An 18,757-nucleotide genomic window follows, 5' to 3' on the forward strand; every position below is an offset into this window, starting at 1 on the left:
ATGATCTAAAATTGTCTCTTGTAAGCAAGTATCCAGGAGTGACACTGAATTTTTGCCTGAAGACTTTGGCCTTGAGTACAAGCAAAGACCCTGTTTCACTTAACATTATCTTCACCAAGTATTCCCTTTATCCAAGAAAATAATTGACATGTGGCATGATTTGGTCCTGCTGGTGCAGGTTAGGCCTAGATGAATGTTTACAAACACGACAGTGGAAGTTTCAGTAAACTATTAAAAGCTGTCTAAGGTTTTTTATACATGTTTGGGTCCTTATCCTGGAGACCAGGAAATTTCACCAGGAAAATACCACTTCTAAAACATGATAAACCTCAGTTGAAATGTTAAAAGTTTTTATTTTTTTCTCTTTTCAATAATTAATTAACTTCTTAAGTTAGCTTCTTGTATTCATAGATTCTTTTGGTATATAAGCAAAGATTTTACTAATGCTAGATTTTAGCTGTGATGAGAGCTTCTGGTAACACAATTGTAGACTGCCAGTCAGGGGATTTTCTTTACCTGGTTAAAAACTTTATATTCCTGCTCCTGCTCTAGCACTGTTTGCTCTCTCTGTTCCTTTCTTATATTGATTTACTGAAAATTTACCTGGTTAAAGTATAAATTGTCACAAGAAAGTTGTACTTTGTATGAGAGTTTGGTAAAATTCTTAGTACATTGCTTTTAAAAGTTAACTCAGTCATTAATTGGTATTTTGTTGATGACATTGGGTGAATGAGATCATAAAAAAGCTATGCTAGCTATTACAACTAACTCTGTTTCAGATTTGTGCATTAACAGATTGTTATTTGCAAGAGATGTTTACAGCACCCTATAAGATGTCAATTTTCTGGTGCTTACTGATCTGTCTAAGCATGCTTTTAAGTTGCAAGTACTTTAAGGATAGAATTGAGTATGTGCTTCTATTATAAGTTAGTAGGCTTTGATAGAAAAAGGATTAGTTTCTTGTAGTTTGTTATGCATTCAAGGCAGAAAAATTCTTACTACTTGGGATTTAAGGAAGAAAACCTAGTTGAGTTTGGTGGAGAATGTTCTGCTTGTGCATAAAGTAATGGTTATCTCATATTTTGCACTGTTTTGGTACAGAGTTCAGTGTTTGCCAGTTCAATTAAGGAGACATAAAACTTTTAGTATATTTGTTGGATAAATAAATCACATAGTAGTGGTTTTGTTTAGTATCTTTTAGATTACATTTTTCTTGAGTAGAAAAGTGACATCCTTACTGTCCTGATCCCTTGTCTGGTTGAGGTAGTTTATGGGCATCTAGAATAATAGCAGGTGAGGATGGGCTGTGGCAGCTTATCTGATCAGTCAGTAGGCTTTTACTGTTGGATGCTTTCTTTTCTGGGTTGAGAAACATTTTTAATCTGGATATCCCAATTTGCTTCATGCACTGAGATCCTTAGGAAGTTGGATTTCCTCCCAGGGGTTCATAAGAAATGTATTAAAAAAAAAAGGAAGTATTTTGAAAGATCTGGAATTTGCTGTTCTTCTAGTTAAAGTTACCTCTACATGTTAGTAAAATCATAATGTTTATATTTGACTTCTGGGGCTGGTGCAGGAAATGAAAGTTAAAATTTTCTAGGGTTTGAAGCTTAGGGTATTTTTTCAGCATATGTATCAGACCCTACCATTACATTGCTTGCTCCTTATTATACTAAATTGTTTCATCTAGGAAAAGAAACTTAAACATTCCATTTTTTTCCCCCAGCTTGTCAAGTAATTATGAAGCTCAAATGAAGAGTCTCTTAAGGATCGTGAGGATATTTTGCCATGTCTTTCGCATTGGCCCATCCTCTCCCAGTAATGGAAATGACATGGGCTACAATGGAAATAAAACTCCAAGAAGTCAGGTGTTCAAGGTCAGAAAAGTATATGATGTTGTTAGGAAGATAGACGTTAAAGAGATGAATTTCACAAAGCATGCATTCATTAATCAGACATCTCATGAACAGGAAGTAAGTTTGGTTGATGTTCCCTTTTTAAGTTAAACCTCCCTCTCTCCTTCTTCTGTATTTTTTTCCCACTGAATTAATTAATTTAGCCACTGATGCACATCTCATGTTATGATTTCTGTTGATTTCTTTAATAGATTGTTTGTTAGGTGTTGAAGGTTTAGCTATCCAGGTGACCTTGGTAAATTTTGGTTTTTTTTTCTGTTAAGAGCATAATAATATCAAAATATGGCGATATTAATCTAATAGATTATATTAATGTAATTTCAAAATGGTAGTTGGAGATACTCAGATGGGTTGCTGATCAGTAAGCTTTATCCAGCTTCACAAGACAAATGGAAACAATTGAATTCTCGATCTGTTTGTGGTTCTCACTGTGGTCATGAAACCTTTTCCCAAGTTGTTCTTGGTTTTTCTTACTACGTGCTTTGAAACATATCAGCTCACTACTGCCCTTGCAAGGTTACTGATTTATAGCTGCTTTCAAACACGTGCTTTAGGTAGTTGCCATTTAGAGGTTTAGTTCATGAAGGTGTTTGGTATTTTTATGTTTGTTTGTTATGGAATTTCTCTGTAGAAAGTCAAAGATCCTTTTTGTAAAGATGCCCCAGTTTCCTGTGTGCCACTCAGTCTTCATTGGATATACAACTGCCATATTTTTCACAGCACCTAATAAAAAAGAACTGCAGGATAATTTTTCTTCTCCCATCTTACTCCATACTCTTACATGGCACAGCTCATACCAAGAAATTTAGATGCCAGTAATTAAGGATTTTTCTTTCTTTTACATTTCTTCCACTGTGTTGTGAAAACAGTATTTTGAAATTACTGCAATTATTTGATGATATATGTACATCAGGTTACTTCTAAAGGGTTTTAAGACAGAACTATTTTGATAAGATTGTGGAAGGAGATACTCTTAATTCCTATTTATTTAGAGAAGTATCTGACTTTTTTTTTAAATTTCTTCTCTTGGAAGGAAGAAAAGCAGTAGACTGTTAAAAACAAAAAATATGCAAGCACAAATGTTTGTTTTTCTGGTAGCACAATAGTTTTAAGAACAAATTGATTTCTATAATGAATATGAAACTAGTGCTTGAGTCTAACAAAATGTAATGAGTCTGTACATTATGAGTCTGTACAAAATGTAATGCATTGTAGAGTGTGCAGTGTAATAATTGTCCTTTGGAATTGTTCATCAAAATAGGGCAATAATGTGGGTTTAACCAGAATTCTGTTTTTAAAAAACAAAACAGATACTGTTTTGTTTTTTAAAAGCTGTACCCAAATCACAAGAATTATTTTATTAAAGGCAGCACTTTCTGACAGTTTTAATGACAATTGCTCCAAGTATGCCAGATTAAATGACAAGCAGATGTTAAACACACTTCATACAAGAACTGTCTCCAGTAAGATATTCGGCTACCAAACTCAAAAAGAAAAAAAGGAAGGTTTCCTGCTTTTCAACTCTACATAATTTCAGAAGTCAGTATGAAATAAACAAAAACATTCAACTGCAATTTGCAAAGGAAGTGGTATATCAGTAAAATCACTTATCTGCATGCCCAAATGACTTCGTATGATGGAAGAATTTTCTTAAGTTACTGTGCATTTAAGTCTTGTGCAGTGGACTTACATTAAACAATTGCCACACTTGTCCCAGAAAATACCAGTAATTCTTTCACACTTGTGTGAAAACAACATGTATGTTTTATAAATAAGCAAAACGTATACTACTGTTCCATTACCTAACAAAACAAAAATTTCAGGATGTTCTAAAAATTATTATTGCAATTATTGTAATTTATTTATAAGTCTTAAGAGTGAGGCAACCCTGCAATAGGACCATTGATGTGTCCATGGTGTTTTAAAGGTTGATTCAAATTTCGAATTCAGAAATATAAAAGTGCTGAGAGAACTTATTGTTTGGGAATGGGCACACAAGTCTGGCAATGCTAACTTTATCTACAGTTGTGGTTGGTTTAGTCTGTTCTTCCCTGAATTTAGAGCAGACTGGATAGTAGGAGATTAGATATAGTTCTGAGTGAATTGGATGACTTCCAGTTTTCTCTTAGTGCTACCTTTCCTTCTCCATTTTTGGCCTTTCTTTGAAAATGTGCTTTTGATGGTCTTTTTCACCTTCTGGGAGGAGATAAAAAAGACCTGACTTTTTGTAATGCTTCATTAAATTTTTCTGTATCATGTACTGATTGAACATATTTTGAAGAGTTGTAACTGGAAAGGGATTAAAAATGTGAGTATTCTTGATCTGAGCCTACAGAGGAATGTTCCTGCTTGATGAGGTCAAGAAAATCACAAGGTTATCTGTGCTTTCATGGAATTCCCTGTATGTGATTCAGCATATCCAGGTGTTTTAAAGTGGAAGCACTTTTAATGATAACACATTCTTGCACTGATCCTTTGAAAGACACAAAAGAAGCATTGCATTTCATCTCCCAAGCTTGAAACAAGCTGCTAACTCAAATGAGATCTTTCCAGTGAGAAACTTTGAGTAGTAATTTTTATCAGGTTTACACTTGTTACTTTTCCATGGTTTGCTCTTCCAGTTGCTGTTCAGAGTGATCGCATTAGGGAAACTTGCTGCAAAATTTCCCTGTAATTGAACAAGTTGGGAAGTGCTTAATGTTTTTTGCTTGTTTCAGATACTGTTCTTTTCTAGATTTGAGGTAACTTCTCTGCTGTGACAAAGTCACTTCATGGATTAGTGATCTCCTGCACCCTGTGTCTTAAAAAGCTATCTGACATCTGCCAAAAGATTTTGCATCAGTGTTGCAGTTTGAATATGGATTTGGTTACTGGTCTTGCTTTCTAGATGGGTAAAGAGGAAGGCATTGCATAGGTAAATTCTTGCATTTGGGAGGTAAGGTGTGCAGCTGTAAAAGCTTGGTACTCCATCAGACTCAGCTGTATAATTCTAGAGAAACTTTTCTGCACTGTGAAATATGACAGCTGAAGTTTAAGTGGAGGTCTTTGTTTAATGTGAGGTTCATGGTAAGAATTAACAGAAGAATGCTGACTAGTAGTTTGAAAAAACCATTGCTAGTGGTTTGATTGAATATGTCCATATGCCACTTGAAAAGGTCTGGTCATGGATGACAACATAAAATGCTGACAGTCGTGGATATAGAGGTGATGGGCAATGTTTACAAGTGTTTTATATCCTGAAGTTGGACTAGAAAGAAAGAAAATGAAATGTTAAAAGTGCCATGCTTGACTAGACTTTTAAATGAGTTTATGATAAGAAGCTGTGAAGAACTAGCTTTGATAAAACAAATGGAGTGGAGAAGTTCTGAAAGGTATGCTAAATCTGTTGGAAATAAAAGATGAAACACAAGATAGTGGGGGGATATGGTGTCTGGCAAGCTAAACATTGACAAGTTTGAGGGAAAAAAAATAGATTTTAGTATTCTAGTAAATAACTACCTAGTTTCTCCTGAGTTGTAGGTTGAGAATACATCTGCATTTTAATTCTTCTGTGTATTCAATTAATCCTGTTTTCCATTAGAAAATTTCTTTACATTATGTTTTGTGGTTAGTGTCTGCCAGATGGGTCTTGGGAGGAGGATAACTTGAGCCTGTATGGCAGACATTTATGTAGAAAATGCTGCCTGTGCTGCAGATACTCAGATCACCATCTAGAGAAATGTGTGGTCACTAGGAGCACAAGCATTAAGTGAGTCACATACAAAGGATTGAGCAAAGCCTACCAGTATCAGAGATCAGGCTGGCTTCCCCCCACACTTCTATTGGGAAAAAATGAAAGCATAATAAGTTTTTAAATCGTGAATTTCAGCAGAATCTTGTAATATGGAGCTCTTATGAGAAGTAATTTATTGTGTATTGAGAGCGTGTCAACAATGAGGTGCAACTGACAGTGCTCCAGATAGTGTACAGATGCTGTGAGTAGCTCTTTGTTTTCAAAAGCAACCTGAGAATATGAGAACATAACTCTCAGTGTTTGCTATGTCTTTCATCTTTTCACTGATGAAAAACCTTGATGCAGCAGTAACATACGGAAAAAGGAATCCATGTAGAAGTTCACTCTTACTTTTGGAATGCTATGAAGTTTGAGTCGATTACCTGCTTGTAGGATTCATTTCTCTGTGGTCACTACACTGTGGGCTTGTGAAACAAGCCCTTAGACACCATTAAGGGACAACACAGCCCTTGTGGATTTTTTAGTGCTTGTGAGGTCTTACCCCTTTTTCTCCTCTGTAGCAGGCCTGCAGCTCAGAGTAATGGGCGAATTGTACTGGATTTCAATTATATTGGGTTTTAGCAGGTGATAGCAAAAAAAGCATGTCTTTGTTAAAGTAAAATAAAATGTATAGACTTATAATTTGATATGGGATTCTGCTGATACTTGTTTCTGTTTTGTAAAGCTAGATGTTAGTGACCTGTACAAAACATCTGAGGTACTGTCAAAATGAGCTGTATGAGCTCACACTGTGCATAAAGCACATTCTTACTAGACGTGAACCTGAATCTGTGAGGTGTTGTCTGGGATTTCCTCCATCTTCTTAGTGGAGGAAGTTCCTTTGACCAGGTTCTTCCTAAAGAACTGGCACTCTAGAAACTCAACCTGTGTATTACTGTTTCCCTGCTTGGCTGCAGTGGTTAGGCAGTAGTGTGCTGTGTGAAGCCAAACTTTGTGATATAGTTCTTCTGTAGTTCTTTCTAAATGAGTTTTTCTTTCTTCCATCTACTGCTTGATTTTCCTTCTATATGAAATTTTCTCTTTGTGCTATTTGGCTACAAGTGCAGAATTTTGTATGAGTATTTGCCTCTTATCTCTAACATGACCTCTAAAGGATCATTTAAAGCTTTAAAATGTGCATGATATTTATTTTCCTTAAGAGGATTATCACATTATTAATATTATCTGATGTCAGCATGTTTCTTTTTGTCTGTTTTTTCCTGTGTTTATTGCAGCCGCTGGAACTGCTCTGGCATTCTCTGGATGAATGGCTTGTGCTGATAGCCACAGAGCTGATGAAAAACAAAAGGGACTCTGCCAATATTACTTCTATTTTATTGAAGCAAAAAGGACCAGATCACCAAGATGCTACTTCTGCGCCTTCTTTTGCCACTGCAGGAGCTGAGGGAAGGAAAGAGCTGTCCACTGATGCTGTGGAGTTAAAAACATATGATGTTGCTGGGAAGCAGGAAGCTTGTGCTGATTGTCAGGATGTTATCTCCATGACAGCAAACAGGCTAAGTGCTGTCATTCAAGCCTTCTATATGTGCTGCTCCTGTCAGATGCCTCAGGGGTAAGGAGGTTATTCATTTTTCTTACTCAAACTATTACCATTTAAAAATCATACATACTTTCTGGGAAGAATGTTGATACTGACCATTGTCAAGGCTATGGTGTTTAATGCTTTCACTTGTTCAGTTATTTGAATGCTTTTTTTTTTTATGGTTCTAAAGGCACAGCACTGCAAGTTTTCCATAGTGCTGCTGCCTATGAATGTAGCTGCAGTGGGACACATTTTGTTTTGAATGTCTAATGGCTCTTTGTAATCATGTAATATACTTGTAGGTAGTAGGATTTTGATATTTTGAAGTTTAACTGTATTTGTTTTTGGTTCTTAATGTGAAATTAACCCTGAATTTAATGTGATTATCCAACAAGAAGAGCTATAAGCTCAGATGAAAAAAAAAAAGTGAGTTATCTTTGTGTATGAAAATGATGGCTGAGGCAAAACTTGCTTGACTGTATATAACTATGATATATAACAATATATATACATAACTATATATATATAACTATATATGTAACTATATATGTATAAAACTATATAGATATGTAACTATATATAACTATGATATATAACAAGGAAAGTTCAGTCTCAAAGTAGTGCTCACTTGGAATCCTGTACCAAGTTGACAAACATGTAGTTTTGTGTGGAACATGCAGTTCAGCTTAGGTAAGCCTAATATCATTGAGCTCTGGTTTAAAAAGGAAACAAGCGTGAGCACTTGTAACTGAGGTCCTAGTCTGTCCAGGATTGTTATGGATTGTATTTATGACTTTGGCCTTCATGACTAGAAGATTAGGCAAGTATTACAAGCTCCCTGAGGAATCTAGAAGCAAGGGTCCTACTACATGTCGACTCTTGGTTATTCCTAATCACAATAAGAGTTTTTCTTTCTCTGCCAAACTGAGTTGAATAAAAGCTTTCAAATTGGCCAGTAATATTTGTTTGGGGCATAGTTCTCTGTGGATGTTCTGGAAGATGGTTGCTTATTGACATTTTTGCCTTTTCTGTTAGAATTCTGAAATTTCTGTTTCTCGTTATGAGATCTTCATGCTGTTGAATATTTAGTTTCATGATGACTAGTTGAACAGCATCAGTTTGTATTTGTGTAGTATTTAAAAAAAACCCCAACAATTTATGTAATTTAAATTAGTTTTGATTGTGCTAACCAAAAACATCTTATGATTTTTGAACAGGATGACGTCACCTCGTTTTATAGAATTTGTTTGTAAACACGATGATGTCCTTAAGTGTTTTGTTAACCGGTAAGCTTCAACAAATATGGACCTTGTAATCCACCCCTCTGTTCCTCCCCAGCAGTAATTCATTTTTTTTCTTCTTGTTGAGTTGTATTTTTAGATTGTTGCTGTGATATATGAACAATATGCAATTTAATGGTCTTGCTGAACTCAGCAGTGTAGATTAATGATTCAGAGCTCAGACTTAAATGAACTCTTCTGCATATTTAAGTGATCTATTTGTAAGATTCATGAACAAACTCTATTTCACAGAGCAACAGAATAATTTGATGAATGGATTCTTTCCTTATATTTGTTCCAAATAAGGCCTTCCCTTTTAAGGTAGATGAAAACTTTCATTCTTCCTCAAATGTGTGATGACTTAAAGGAGTCTAAACCATCTTTGTACAGCTGGCTCTTTCCAGAGTTTCTCTGGGACTGCCAGGTTTATAACCTTCCTTTTGTGTGGGGAGCTGCTTCAAATCCTCCCATGTTTAACAGATGAGGTAGTATAAGTTTTTTGGGAACAAGAGTTAGGAAAAAGTGATAGAATAGAAGAATCTTGTTAAACTTGTCAGTATGATTAATTGCATTGTTTCTTTATGTAGACTTTTTGCATTGTGAAGCATTATTATTAAATCTCTAACAGGCTTCTAACCCATTTTTCTTTCAGAAATCCCAAAATAATTTTTGATCACTTTCATTTTCTTCTGGAGTGTCCTGAATTAATGTCCAGATTTATGCACATCATAAAAGCTCAGGTAAATGTCAGGAGGTGCTTAGTTACAACTTCTGTGAATATAAAAAGGGTGTTTTTTCAAAAAAACAATATTTAAAGAATTTCTGTTTGGGGAGGATGAAAGAACTAAACATGGCTTCTAGTGCTTCTGAATCTGTAATGTGGAAAGATCATATTAAACAGACATGGCAGCCAGATTTCTGTATTCATAATTCTGTAAAATACATGGGTGAGTCCATTTGAGATAACCAATATTGGATGTGTCTTACAAGTCCAACTTTCAGTTCAAGAGTGAAATTTCTGTTTGTAAATCTACTTGTGCACATCTAATAGATTGAACTTGAAAGTGCTTTACTTTCCCCTAAATGACTTATATTTTGAGACAAACCAGAGGATAAATATCACTATTACTTGATTTGGTCATAGTTAGTGGTAGCTCCTTTAATGAAACACCATGTCATCTTGTTGTCTGTTCCAAGAGCTTTATTTCCTAAGATGTGAACCATACTGTGCTTTTATTTTTAAAGATAAATTGCTTTTATTAATGCAGCTTCATTTTTGGGACATGGTGTAGGCGTTTTGTTTATTCAGTCTTTCATTGAAATGTGTGTTTTTGAAACTCACTACCTATGAGTAATGAGGAGACCCTTAGAACTGATATCCTGCTTGTTAGATAACTCACATGCTGTGAATTGCAGGGGATGAGAAAGGCCATAGTTGTGTCATATCTGTCTCAAAAGAGTTGCAAAATGTCAATATAAACACTGAGTCAAACAAGTTAGAAACTTCTCACCCAGGAATTGCCTTGTAAGGTTTCTGGTTCCTCTGGGCTGTTTTATATTGCCAGTGGACCTTACTGCAAGTAGGGCGGGTTCATATCACTTGTGCTTCTGTGCTCAGCTGTGGTTGATTATCAGTAGTTTTACAGAAGCCAGTGACTTATTTCTTATCTAAATTCCTTCATGCTCTCCCCTAACTTGTAAGGAGTTTTGTGCTATTTTTCTCTTCTGTGGAAAACTTAAATAGCTATTTGTGGATAGCTGGTGGTCCAGTCTTTCTGCAAGCACTCAAGTGCACATCTAGTCCTTTCTCCTTCCCAAAATACTGTATAGCATGCTGGGGTGACTCTGCACATCTCAAAAATTAATTGAGAACTATGCATAACCATTTGCTTATGGGAGAGGAATTATTCAGGGGAGTGCATGTGTGTAATGTGGTTTGCACCTTGTTTTGTAGCCATTTAAAGATCGCTGCGAGTGGTTCTATGAACATCTGCACGCCGGGCAGCCGGATTCAGACATGGTGCACAGGCCTGTCAATGAAAATGACATACTTTTGGTTCACAGAGGTATTGTGCTCTCAGTGGAATTAGTGTGTCTTTGGAAGATAATGAATGAAAATGAAAAATTAATTGGTATTTTGTATTTAGATTCTATTTTTAGGAGTAGCTGTGAAGTTGTGTCTAAAGCAAACTGTGCAAAATTAAAGCAGGGGATTGCTGTGAGATTTCATGGAGAAGAAGGAATGGTGGGTAAAAGTGCATGGAACTTTTATGTTTTTATGCCGTTTTCATATGGAAATATTAATTCTCATTCACAAGTGTGGTTTGGTGCTAAAGCCTATTTTAAAATTACTTAAAAAGAAATGTGTTACTCAGCATAACTATTGAGTGAAAGTTTTGTGTACTAATATGCTTTATTCTCTTGCCATGCAGGGACAGGGTGTGGTGCGTGAATGGTTTGATATTTTATCCAGTGAAATAGTTAACCCAGATTATGCCTTATTTACCCAGTCAGCTGATGGTATGTCTCTGCCCTTTTTTTTTCTTTTTTTTTCCTAAGTTTAGGGTGTCATTTTTTGTAAAAGCGTTTTTATAATCAAGGAAATCTTGTTGAGGCACAGATTAATCATGAAACTAAAAGAAGAGGTTCAGGTCTGCCTGTTGGAAGTAGTTTTCTTCAAGAAGGCTAGGACTGGACTGTCTCCTGCCTGCATCTGGCTGGAGACATATGAGAGGAAGTAGATATATTCTTATCCTTCCTTTGAGCCTGTTCACAAGGTGACAGAAGCCAAGCCCATTAGAATGAGTAAAACGTGTATAGCAATACAGTAAGATGGAGGACCAAATTTAGCAGTTGGGAATTACCTTTTTGTTGATGGTAATTATTTTAGAACAGTGCTTTGGAGAGTGGCTAAGCAGTATCATTGTAATAAGATGTTACATTCTAAAACATTTCTTTCTGACATCTTTTTGTGTAATTGAAAAACCCCAAACAGACTTTCAAAACCCCAAGAAAAAACTCTTGCACTGTTTTCAGAGGCTTAGAGTATTTGATAAATAAAAGCTTTATTAAAAAAAAAACAACAATGGAACATGATAATATTTTTGTTTTGTAGGAACAACATTCCAGCCAAACAGCAACTCTTCTGTAAATCCAGACCATTTGAACTATTTCCGTTTTGCAGGCCAGATCCTGGGGCTGGCTCTGAATCACAGGCAGCTGGTGAACATCTACTTCACAAGGTCATTCTACAAACATATTCTTGGTATGGTTTTATTAGAATCCTGCTCGTTAGTCATAACAGTTGGCTGAGAAGTAAACCTTTATTTTTTACTTTTGTGTGTGTTAGAAATGAAAAAGCCTTGGAAATTAATGTGTTGGTAGTCTTTCATGTACATCAGAGTCACAGCAATTCTTTCCATCACAGTTGTGAAATTCATTTATTCTTCTGCATAGTGTCATTCTTGAGAAATGAAAGTAATTGTTCCTTAGTTAACTTCAGATGGACAAAGTTGAGAATGTTTGTGAACTCTGGCAAAAATTCATTGGGCATTCTTGATCATGTCTGAAGTTTTTCACTTATGCACTGGTTTTTAAAAAGGTGAAGCCCTGCTGTTGAAAACCTCTCTGTCCACCTATTCCTACAAATACTACTTATTTCCCAAAACAGAGTGTTGGAACCAATGCAGGTTCTTCCTGTCTCCTTAATGAGAGAAGTTAATTGACATGCTTTTACTGTAGCTTTCAAGAGGATTGGACAGACATTTTTATAGAAATACAACTTTTCTAGTAGGATAACCTCTGTTAGCTGGTGATATCTGTGGTCTAGGGCTTTTCTCTGCTCTTCTTTAAGAACCTTTATGACTCTTGACTGCTGAACAAGATGCCTCTCTTCTGCATTGTCATGAAAGAACTTCTCTTGAAAGAAGATGTGATTCCCTGTGCATTCTTGTTACTCCTCCAAGTACATAAATTTATTTGCTGTTGCATGCAGAATTTCCTTGGTGTTCAGTCACTAATATTTGGAAGGATAAGATAGCTTGATGGTTTTCTGTCATCGTGTTGTCTACCTGCAGTCTTCCTGTGATGTTTGCTGAGTCCAGGACAGATTAACTCTTAACTTCAGGTTTGCTGTTTATCTTCCCTGGAAGTGTTCAGAGAAGTGTTCATTGAAGGTGCAGGCTCAGTCATCTTATCAAGATCTTCACAGAGGAGCGTATTTTCCTCCTCTCCCTCAGTATTGCTTTCTGTGGCAGAGCAGTGACTATGCTGGGCAAGAGCCAGTGGAGCACAGCCAGTCTGCAGCACCATGCTGGCAGTGCTTCCTCAGGCCCCCCAGGTCACTGATCTTCACCCAGGAAAGTGATTCTAAAGTAGAGGTATCATTGCATGGCACAGTTTGGTGCTGATCTAAGCCTTCTGACATCAAGAGTGAGTAGAAGAATCATGAATGATTTGGGTTTGAAGGGATCTTAGATACCTTGGGCAGGGTCACCTTCCTCTAGACCAGGTTGCTCAAAGCTCTGTATAACTTGGTCTTGGAACACTCCCAGGAATGGGGCATGCACAACTTCTCTGGGCAACCTGTTCCAGTCCTTCATCATCCCCACAGTAAAGAAATTCTTCCTAATATCTAATTTAAACTTACTGTCTTTCAAATTTAAACCATTCCCCCATGTCCTGTCATTGCTTGCCTGTGTAAAAAGTCCCTCTCCAGCTCTTTTGTAGGTTGCCTTCTGGTACTGGAAGGCTGCTTGAAGGTCTCTCTGGAGCTTTCTCCTCTCCAGGCTGAAAAAAGTCCAACTGTCTCAGGTTTCAGTCTTCATAGGAGAGGTGCTCTGGCCATCTGATCATCATTGTAACCTCATCTGGACTTGCTCTGACAGGTCTGTGTCCTTATGTTGGGGCCCCAGAGCTGGCTGCAGTAGTCCTGATGGGGTCTCATGAGTGTGGAGTAGAGGGGCAGAATCATTGCCTTTGACCTGCTGGCCATGCTGCTTTCATTGCTATGAATAACACTCACAGGCTAATTTCCTTGTGATACATTCACAAAAAAGAAAATCTCATTTTTCTGTTGTTCAGTGTTACCTTGAGAATAGTGAAGTGTTGTTCTTGTCACCTCTTTTGGAAATGACTTCCAGTGATTTTTGGGTTCTTTACTGGTTTTGGCTTGTGATGATGTGCTTGTTTTTTGATTTCTGAATTGACAAGACGAGCTATTGCATACTTCTTTCTTTTTTTTTTTTTTTTTCACTTTGCTAGAATAACTATTGCTAACCCAGCAACAGTCATTAGACTCTGTTAATGAGGTCTAACTGGTCTTAGTAAGGTCTTGTCATTCCAACATTCTGTTTTACAGGCATCCTGGAACTTCCTAGAGGTTTATACACATTAAACTTGTTTAAGGTCAAAATGCTCACAATTCTTTATCACTTCTTGTTACTTATCAGAGACAAAGAACTTGAAAAATTACACCTCCACTTCTCAAACTAGTTGCTTTTTCTGCCTCAATCATTGTGATTTGTTTAAACCTTTCCAAGGCCTTTTCCATGAACTTTGCACATCTCCTATCTTCTTGTTTAAGGAATTAGAATTGTGCAGCAGTGGGTGCTCCTGAGAAGATTTGTTTTATTTTTGCTAGCTCTTGTTCATGTCGAATACAAGTTATCTGGTTATAGAGATAGAAATTCCCTTCAGCTTCTTGTCAGGCCTTAAAAAAGGAGTATAAATTCTCTTGCAGTTTGAGACTGTTTTCATTCCTTTGGTTTTTCACCTTGCACTGAGATCCTTGTTTTCTGTAGTGAAATATATCCATCTGTTGATAGCACTGAAACCACCAGCTGTGTGCTAAGCCCTTCTGTGTCTGAGGAACACTGTGAATCTCTTTCAGAGAAGAACTCCTCTTTTTAGCCAATAGACATGATGTGGAAGTGACTTAATTAGAAGCTGAAACCTGTATGAACAAGTGTTCATACATTTCCTTGAGACTCAGGTGGGTGCATTACCGTTTTCCACTGTGGTGAGTTGAGATCTTCCTGCAACAACATCTGGTAGGTGAGGAAAGATCATTAACATATGTGATGACTCAGCTAACATACAACTAATGTGCTTTATAAGGTGTTATATATGTAGTGTGCATGATTGTTTTTTGTGTGTGTGCTGTGAAACCAAGCAGTGTTCCATAGGTCTGCATGTTTATTAGGGCTGCACTCTATTCCAGATGTAGCACAGGGAGAAGTAGTCAGAAATTAGTAAGACCTCATAGGTTTACTTTTCTCACACTTCTTATCTATCAGACTTCTGCTTAAACAGGGGAGGAGCAGATGGTTTCTCTATTCTCAAAATAACTGTTTTCCAGTTATTTTGTATTTCTTTACAGAACTGGTTACTTTCCTGTTAACTTCTGTCTTCAGCTTACAAAGACAGCATGTACATTCTTAACTGTCCTATCTACTCTTACATTCTACTCTATAATAGAAAGTAGTCCTTGAAATGGCATAAACAGAAGTGAAAATTAAATTCTGGCTAAGTGTATTTTGAAGTGGAGGCCTTAAATCTTGAATAATTAATAAGCTTGTCTCAGAACTTACCTGTATCTCTTGGAAGTTCTGTGTTGCACAGAACATACGTGCTTCTCAGAATTATGGTAAGATAGATTTCTCTTCAAACTACAGGGGCCTCAAGGGTATACAAGAGAAAGATACATAATATTTTGGGGGATTCACATTTTTCATGATAAATCTGATGGAATTTTTTATAACTGCCTGCTTTAATTGGTAAAATATCTATCAACCAAATGACTGAGCTTAGTGCTTTGGTCTCACAACATGCTGACTATGAGTGTACTCTCATCATAACATTTGTTGAGTTTCTTCTCTAAAGGAGCCTCTGACTCCTACTTTTCAGTCTTCTTTTTCCACATTTTGCACATATCCCTCAGAGACATCATTATTTCTACGTCTTGTGTGTCAAATGCACATATGCTTGCTAGTTAGCAAAAGTGAAAGTCCTCTGGAAACTACTAGACAGCTGTTAGGTTTTTTATTTTGAGAGAAGTGGCAGTGATATTTATTAGTAAGTTATCCCTCTCTTAAACTGGTGTGTTGCCTGATTTTATTTGAAAACCAATGCCTTACAGCTGTCTAAACACCATTGCAGTGCTTGTCAGCTCTTCCAGGGAAATACTGTAACATTTTTTACATTTGGATGTTTTGCAGTGGCTGCTAACCTTTGAATTTTGTGTTTCTCTGGGTACTGCATCCACAATCCATAGTGTGCTAAGTCTTCTACTAATGGGCACCCTTATGACACTGCACAGTGCATGGGAGATGGTGAAGCAAGGACAGTACTTCCCAATAACTTGCTTTTCCCTAAACCTACTGCTACCCTCACCCCCTGCCCCTGTCCCCAGATATTGTATCTGTCTTGGTAGCACTGAAGTATCTATCATGCCAGGGTTAAAATAATCGAGATCTGCTTGCTTGTGAAGAGGATAGCTCTCTTGCATCAACTAGGGTCACTTTGTCCTGGGCCCATTTGCTCAAATGTGCTTGAGTGACATCCCTTTGAAGGGGTTTGTAAATAGGCACTTTCTATACCTGGATAAAAGTCAGACTTCTAGCAACTCTCCTTTTAATGCTTCTAAATTACTTGCAAGTTCAGTTTGAAATGTAAAATTTCAATAACAACAACAACATCAACAACAACAACAACAACAACAACAATAATAATAACAATAATAATAATAATAATAATAGTTTTAAACTGTATGATAGATCTCATTTCAAGTATGATTAAAAAGAAGAACACTGAAGAGTAATAGAGTTTTCTGGGTACAGGAAGGTTGTCTCCCCCTCACCCCCCAAGTAATGCTCTGAGGGAAAAGATACTGTTATAGAGAAATATGGTATTTGCATTTCCAAAATTAGGTAGAAAACTTTAAGACTTTGTAGGAAACATTTAACATTTTGTGTTCAGAATGAGTAGATGCTTTTACTGAAATCCATTAGAGAGCTACAATGGTGCAAATTGGTTTTTTCTGAGTGGTATGTCATTTGCTTCACTAGGAGGAAAAGCATACAGAGGAAGCTTGATTCTGTAGTAGTTTAAAAATACAGTGTGCACAGTTCTGCTGTAGTTAGCAGCATTGCATCCCTTTTCCCCTTTTGCTATTACTGCATTATTCTGGTTTTTCTCTAGAGGGCAATCTTCTACCATGTATTAAGTTAGAATCCTTTTTGCTTTTTCCTGTTTATTTGAGCAGTTTTGTCTCTTTGTTTGTTTTTTTTTTTCCTAGGCATACCTGTAAATTATCAGGATGTAGCATCTATTGATCCAGAGTATGCAAAGAACTTGCAGTGGATTTTAGATAATGATATCAGTGATCTGGGTTTAGAGCTGACATTCTCTGTTGAGACTGATGTGTTTGGAGCAATGGAGGAAGTGCCATTGAAGCCAGGGGGTGCAAGTATACTTGTTACACAGGAAAACAAGGTGAGTGTACAGGTTTATTCAGAAGATGATAGCATAGTACAAGCCTTTGGAGTGACTTTATGAATAAATAGAAGCACGAATGGTATACCTGTTTTGGAGAAAATACAAAAAAGATTGCAGTTGCCAACACTCTTTCCTCTTTTTCTAAGTTAGCATGTTACAGAAATAGTACTAAAAATTTTTAAAAGAGTTCAGATTTGAGGTTGTTCTTTCTGATAGAACTGTAGAAGGAACACAGGATCAATTTAAATGAAGGATTTATTTTGAAAGTTACAAATATTCCTAAAGTTAAGTCTTGGGTGTATATACCCAGGAAGTAGAACAGTAGAACAGTAGTAGAACATAAAATTATAGGTGATGTTGCAAAGTGTGCTGCCTGCTAGGCCAGTCTATAGCACTGTATTGCTCTAATTAAAATGCAGCTAATGGACAGAGTAAAAGTCTGCAGGAAGATTTTTCAGCCATTTGTGAGTCACTTGATGTGTATGGAAATAACCTGCTTTTTGAATTTACTTTAATAGTAGCAGGTTGAAAAGCCCCTGATTCCTCTGCAGCATTAATTCAAAAAAAGAAATACAGGAAAACACAGCCAGATTTTGAAGATTGTCTAGAAATTATGATAAACACAAGTCTAATAGAATCCTGCAGTTCCTGACTAAACAGTTCTGAGTAACAGCAGGAGTGTCATGGGGTAGACCTGTAGTTTTCTATAACACTGGCTCTTGGTCCTGATGTCTGCTTTGTGTCCTGATTTTTATTCGTGTTTTTCTGTTGTATTTCTGTTTTTGTTGGGCTGGTTGAGCCTGTTCTCTGTGCTCAGTAAGCATTTGGCTTCAGGAGTGGCGCAGCAGCTGCTGCACTGGGAGCAGCCACTTGGTGTCAGCCTTTGTTGCAAGGACATTGCAGTCTGTACTGGAGCAATTGGCACTGGATTCTTGGAGCCTTAATCCTCATTTTCACTAAGGCAGAGTGTCATTCCAACAGCAGGAATACATCTTATTAGCCTGATTCTGCACCAATTCCTGCAATACAGTCACTTGTGAAAGAATACAGATGGTAAAAGAAGTCTAATTGTGGAGGTAGTGGATGCTTAATTTCCTTATTATCTGTTGGAGAAAACGTGAATGTTGATTCTTGTGTCTGGTCAGTCTTAGCTTCTCAGTATATAAAAAAGATGTATTTAACATAAATTGTAGTTTCATAACAACTGTTTAAAACCCATTTTCAACTAGCATAAAATTAGAAGTTTGCTCACATGAGGGTACTACCCATTGTCAGCCTTATTTGCTCTCTTAATTTTAGAGCTAGGGCACAGTCTAAAAAGGGTGATTGAAAATCTGTAGAGATGCTTCTTCTCTATCTCATTAAGCCTTTGTCAGCATGGCAGGAGGGGACTAGAGTTGGTGTAGCTTTAATTTGGAAGGTAAGAAAGAGGTGCTCTAGTGGTAGTTTTGAAGCTATTAATATTAATGCATTTTTTGAATTTGAACTTGCAAAATGGGAAGTCAAAAAACATCTGTAAGATGGCACTGTTTTGTTCACTGATGAAGTTGTTGACAATGACCAAGTTGTTAAAAATTGCAGATGTGTATTTTAGGGGTTTGGGGGGATTTTTTTCCTGTTCATTTAATGTAACATAGTTTTGCAGTATGTTTTGGTTTAGCTGTTCTATCAGTTTAAATAGGAACGTGTCTACTTTATAAACAAAAACCTCTTTTTCTCCTGCAAGTGATAGCATGGTTTTTTTTTCCAC

At 36.7% G+C, this 18,757-nt stretch overlaps 1 protein-coding gene across 3 annotated transcripts in view; it reads left to right on the top strand.

Moving 5' to 3' along the window:
• HACE1 (HECT domain and ankyrin repeat containing E3 ubiquitin protein ligase 1) overlaps positions 1–18,757 on the top strand; it is a 48,623-nt gene that overhangs the window by 19,604 nt on the left and 10,262 nt on the right. For 2 of the 3 annotated variants that reach the window (XM_058020469.1, XM_058020470.1), the window contains 9 exons: positions 1,727–1,877; positions 6,924–7,261; positions 8,449–8,517; positions 9,164–9,251; positions 10,466–10,577; positions 10,659–10,756; positions 10,944–11,031; positions 11,627–11,776; positions 16,808–17,004. In XM_058020469.1, the coding sequence (XP_057876452.1) occupies positions 1,727–1,877; positions 6,924–7,261; positions 8,449–8,517; positions 9,164–9,251; positions 10,466–10,577; positions 10,659–10,756; positions 10,944–11,031; positions 11,627–11,776; positions 16,808–17,004 (1,291 nt within the window). Of the gene's footprint in view, positions 1–1,726; positions 1,974–6,923; positions 7,262–8,448; positions 8,518–9,163; positions 9,252–10,465; positions 10,578–10,658; positions 10,757–10,943; positions 11,032–11,626; positions 11,777–16,807; positions 17,005–18,757 lie in introns of all 3 variants that reach the window. The other variant, XM_058020468.1, reaches the window with a different exon arrangement.

The sequence above is a fragment of the Melospiza georgiana genome, chromosome 3 (genome assembly GCF_028018845.1).
Source record: "Melospiza georgiana isolate bMelGeo1 chromosome 3, bMelGeo1.pri, whole genome shotgun sequence".
NCBI lineage: Eukaryota > Metazoa > Chordata > Aves > Passeriformes > Passerellidae > Melospiza > Melospiza georgiana.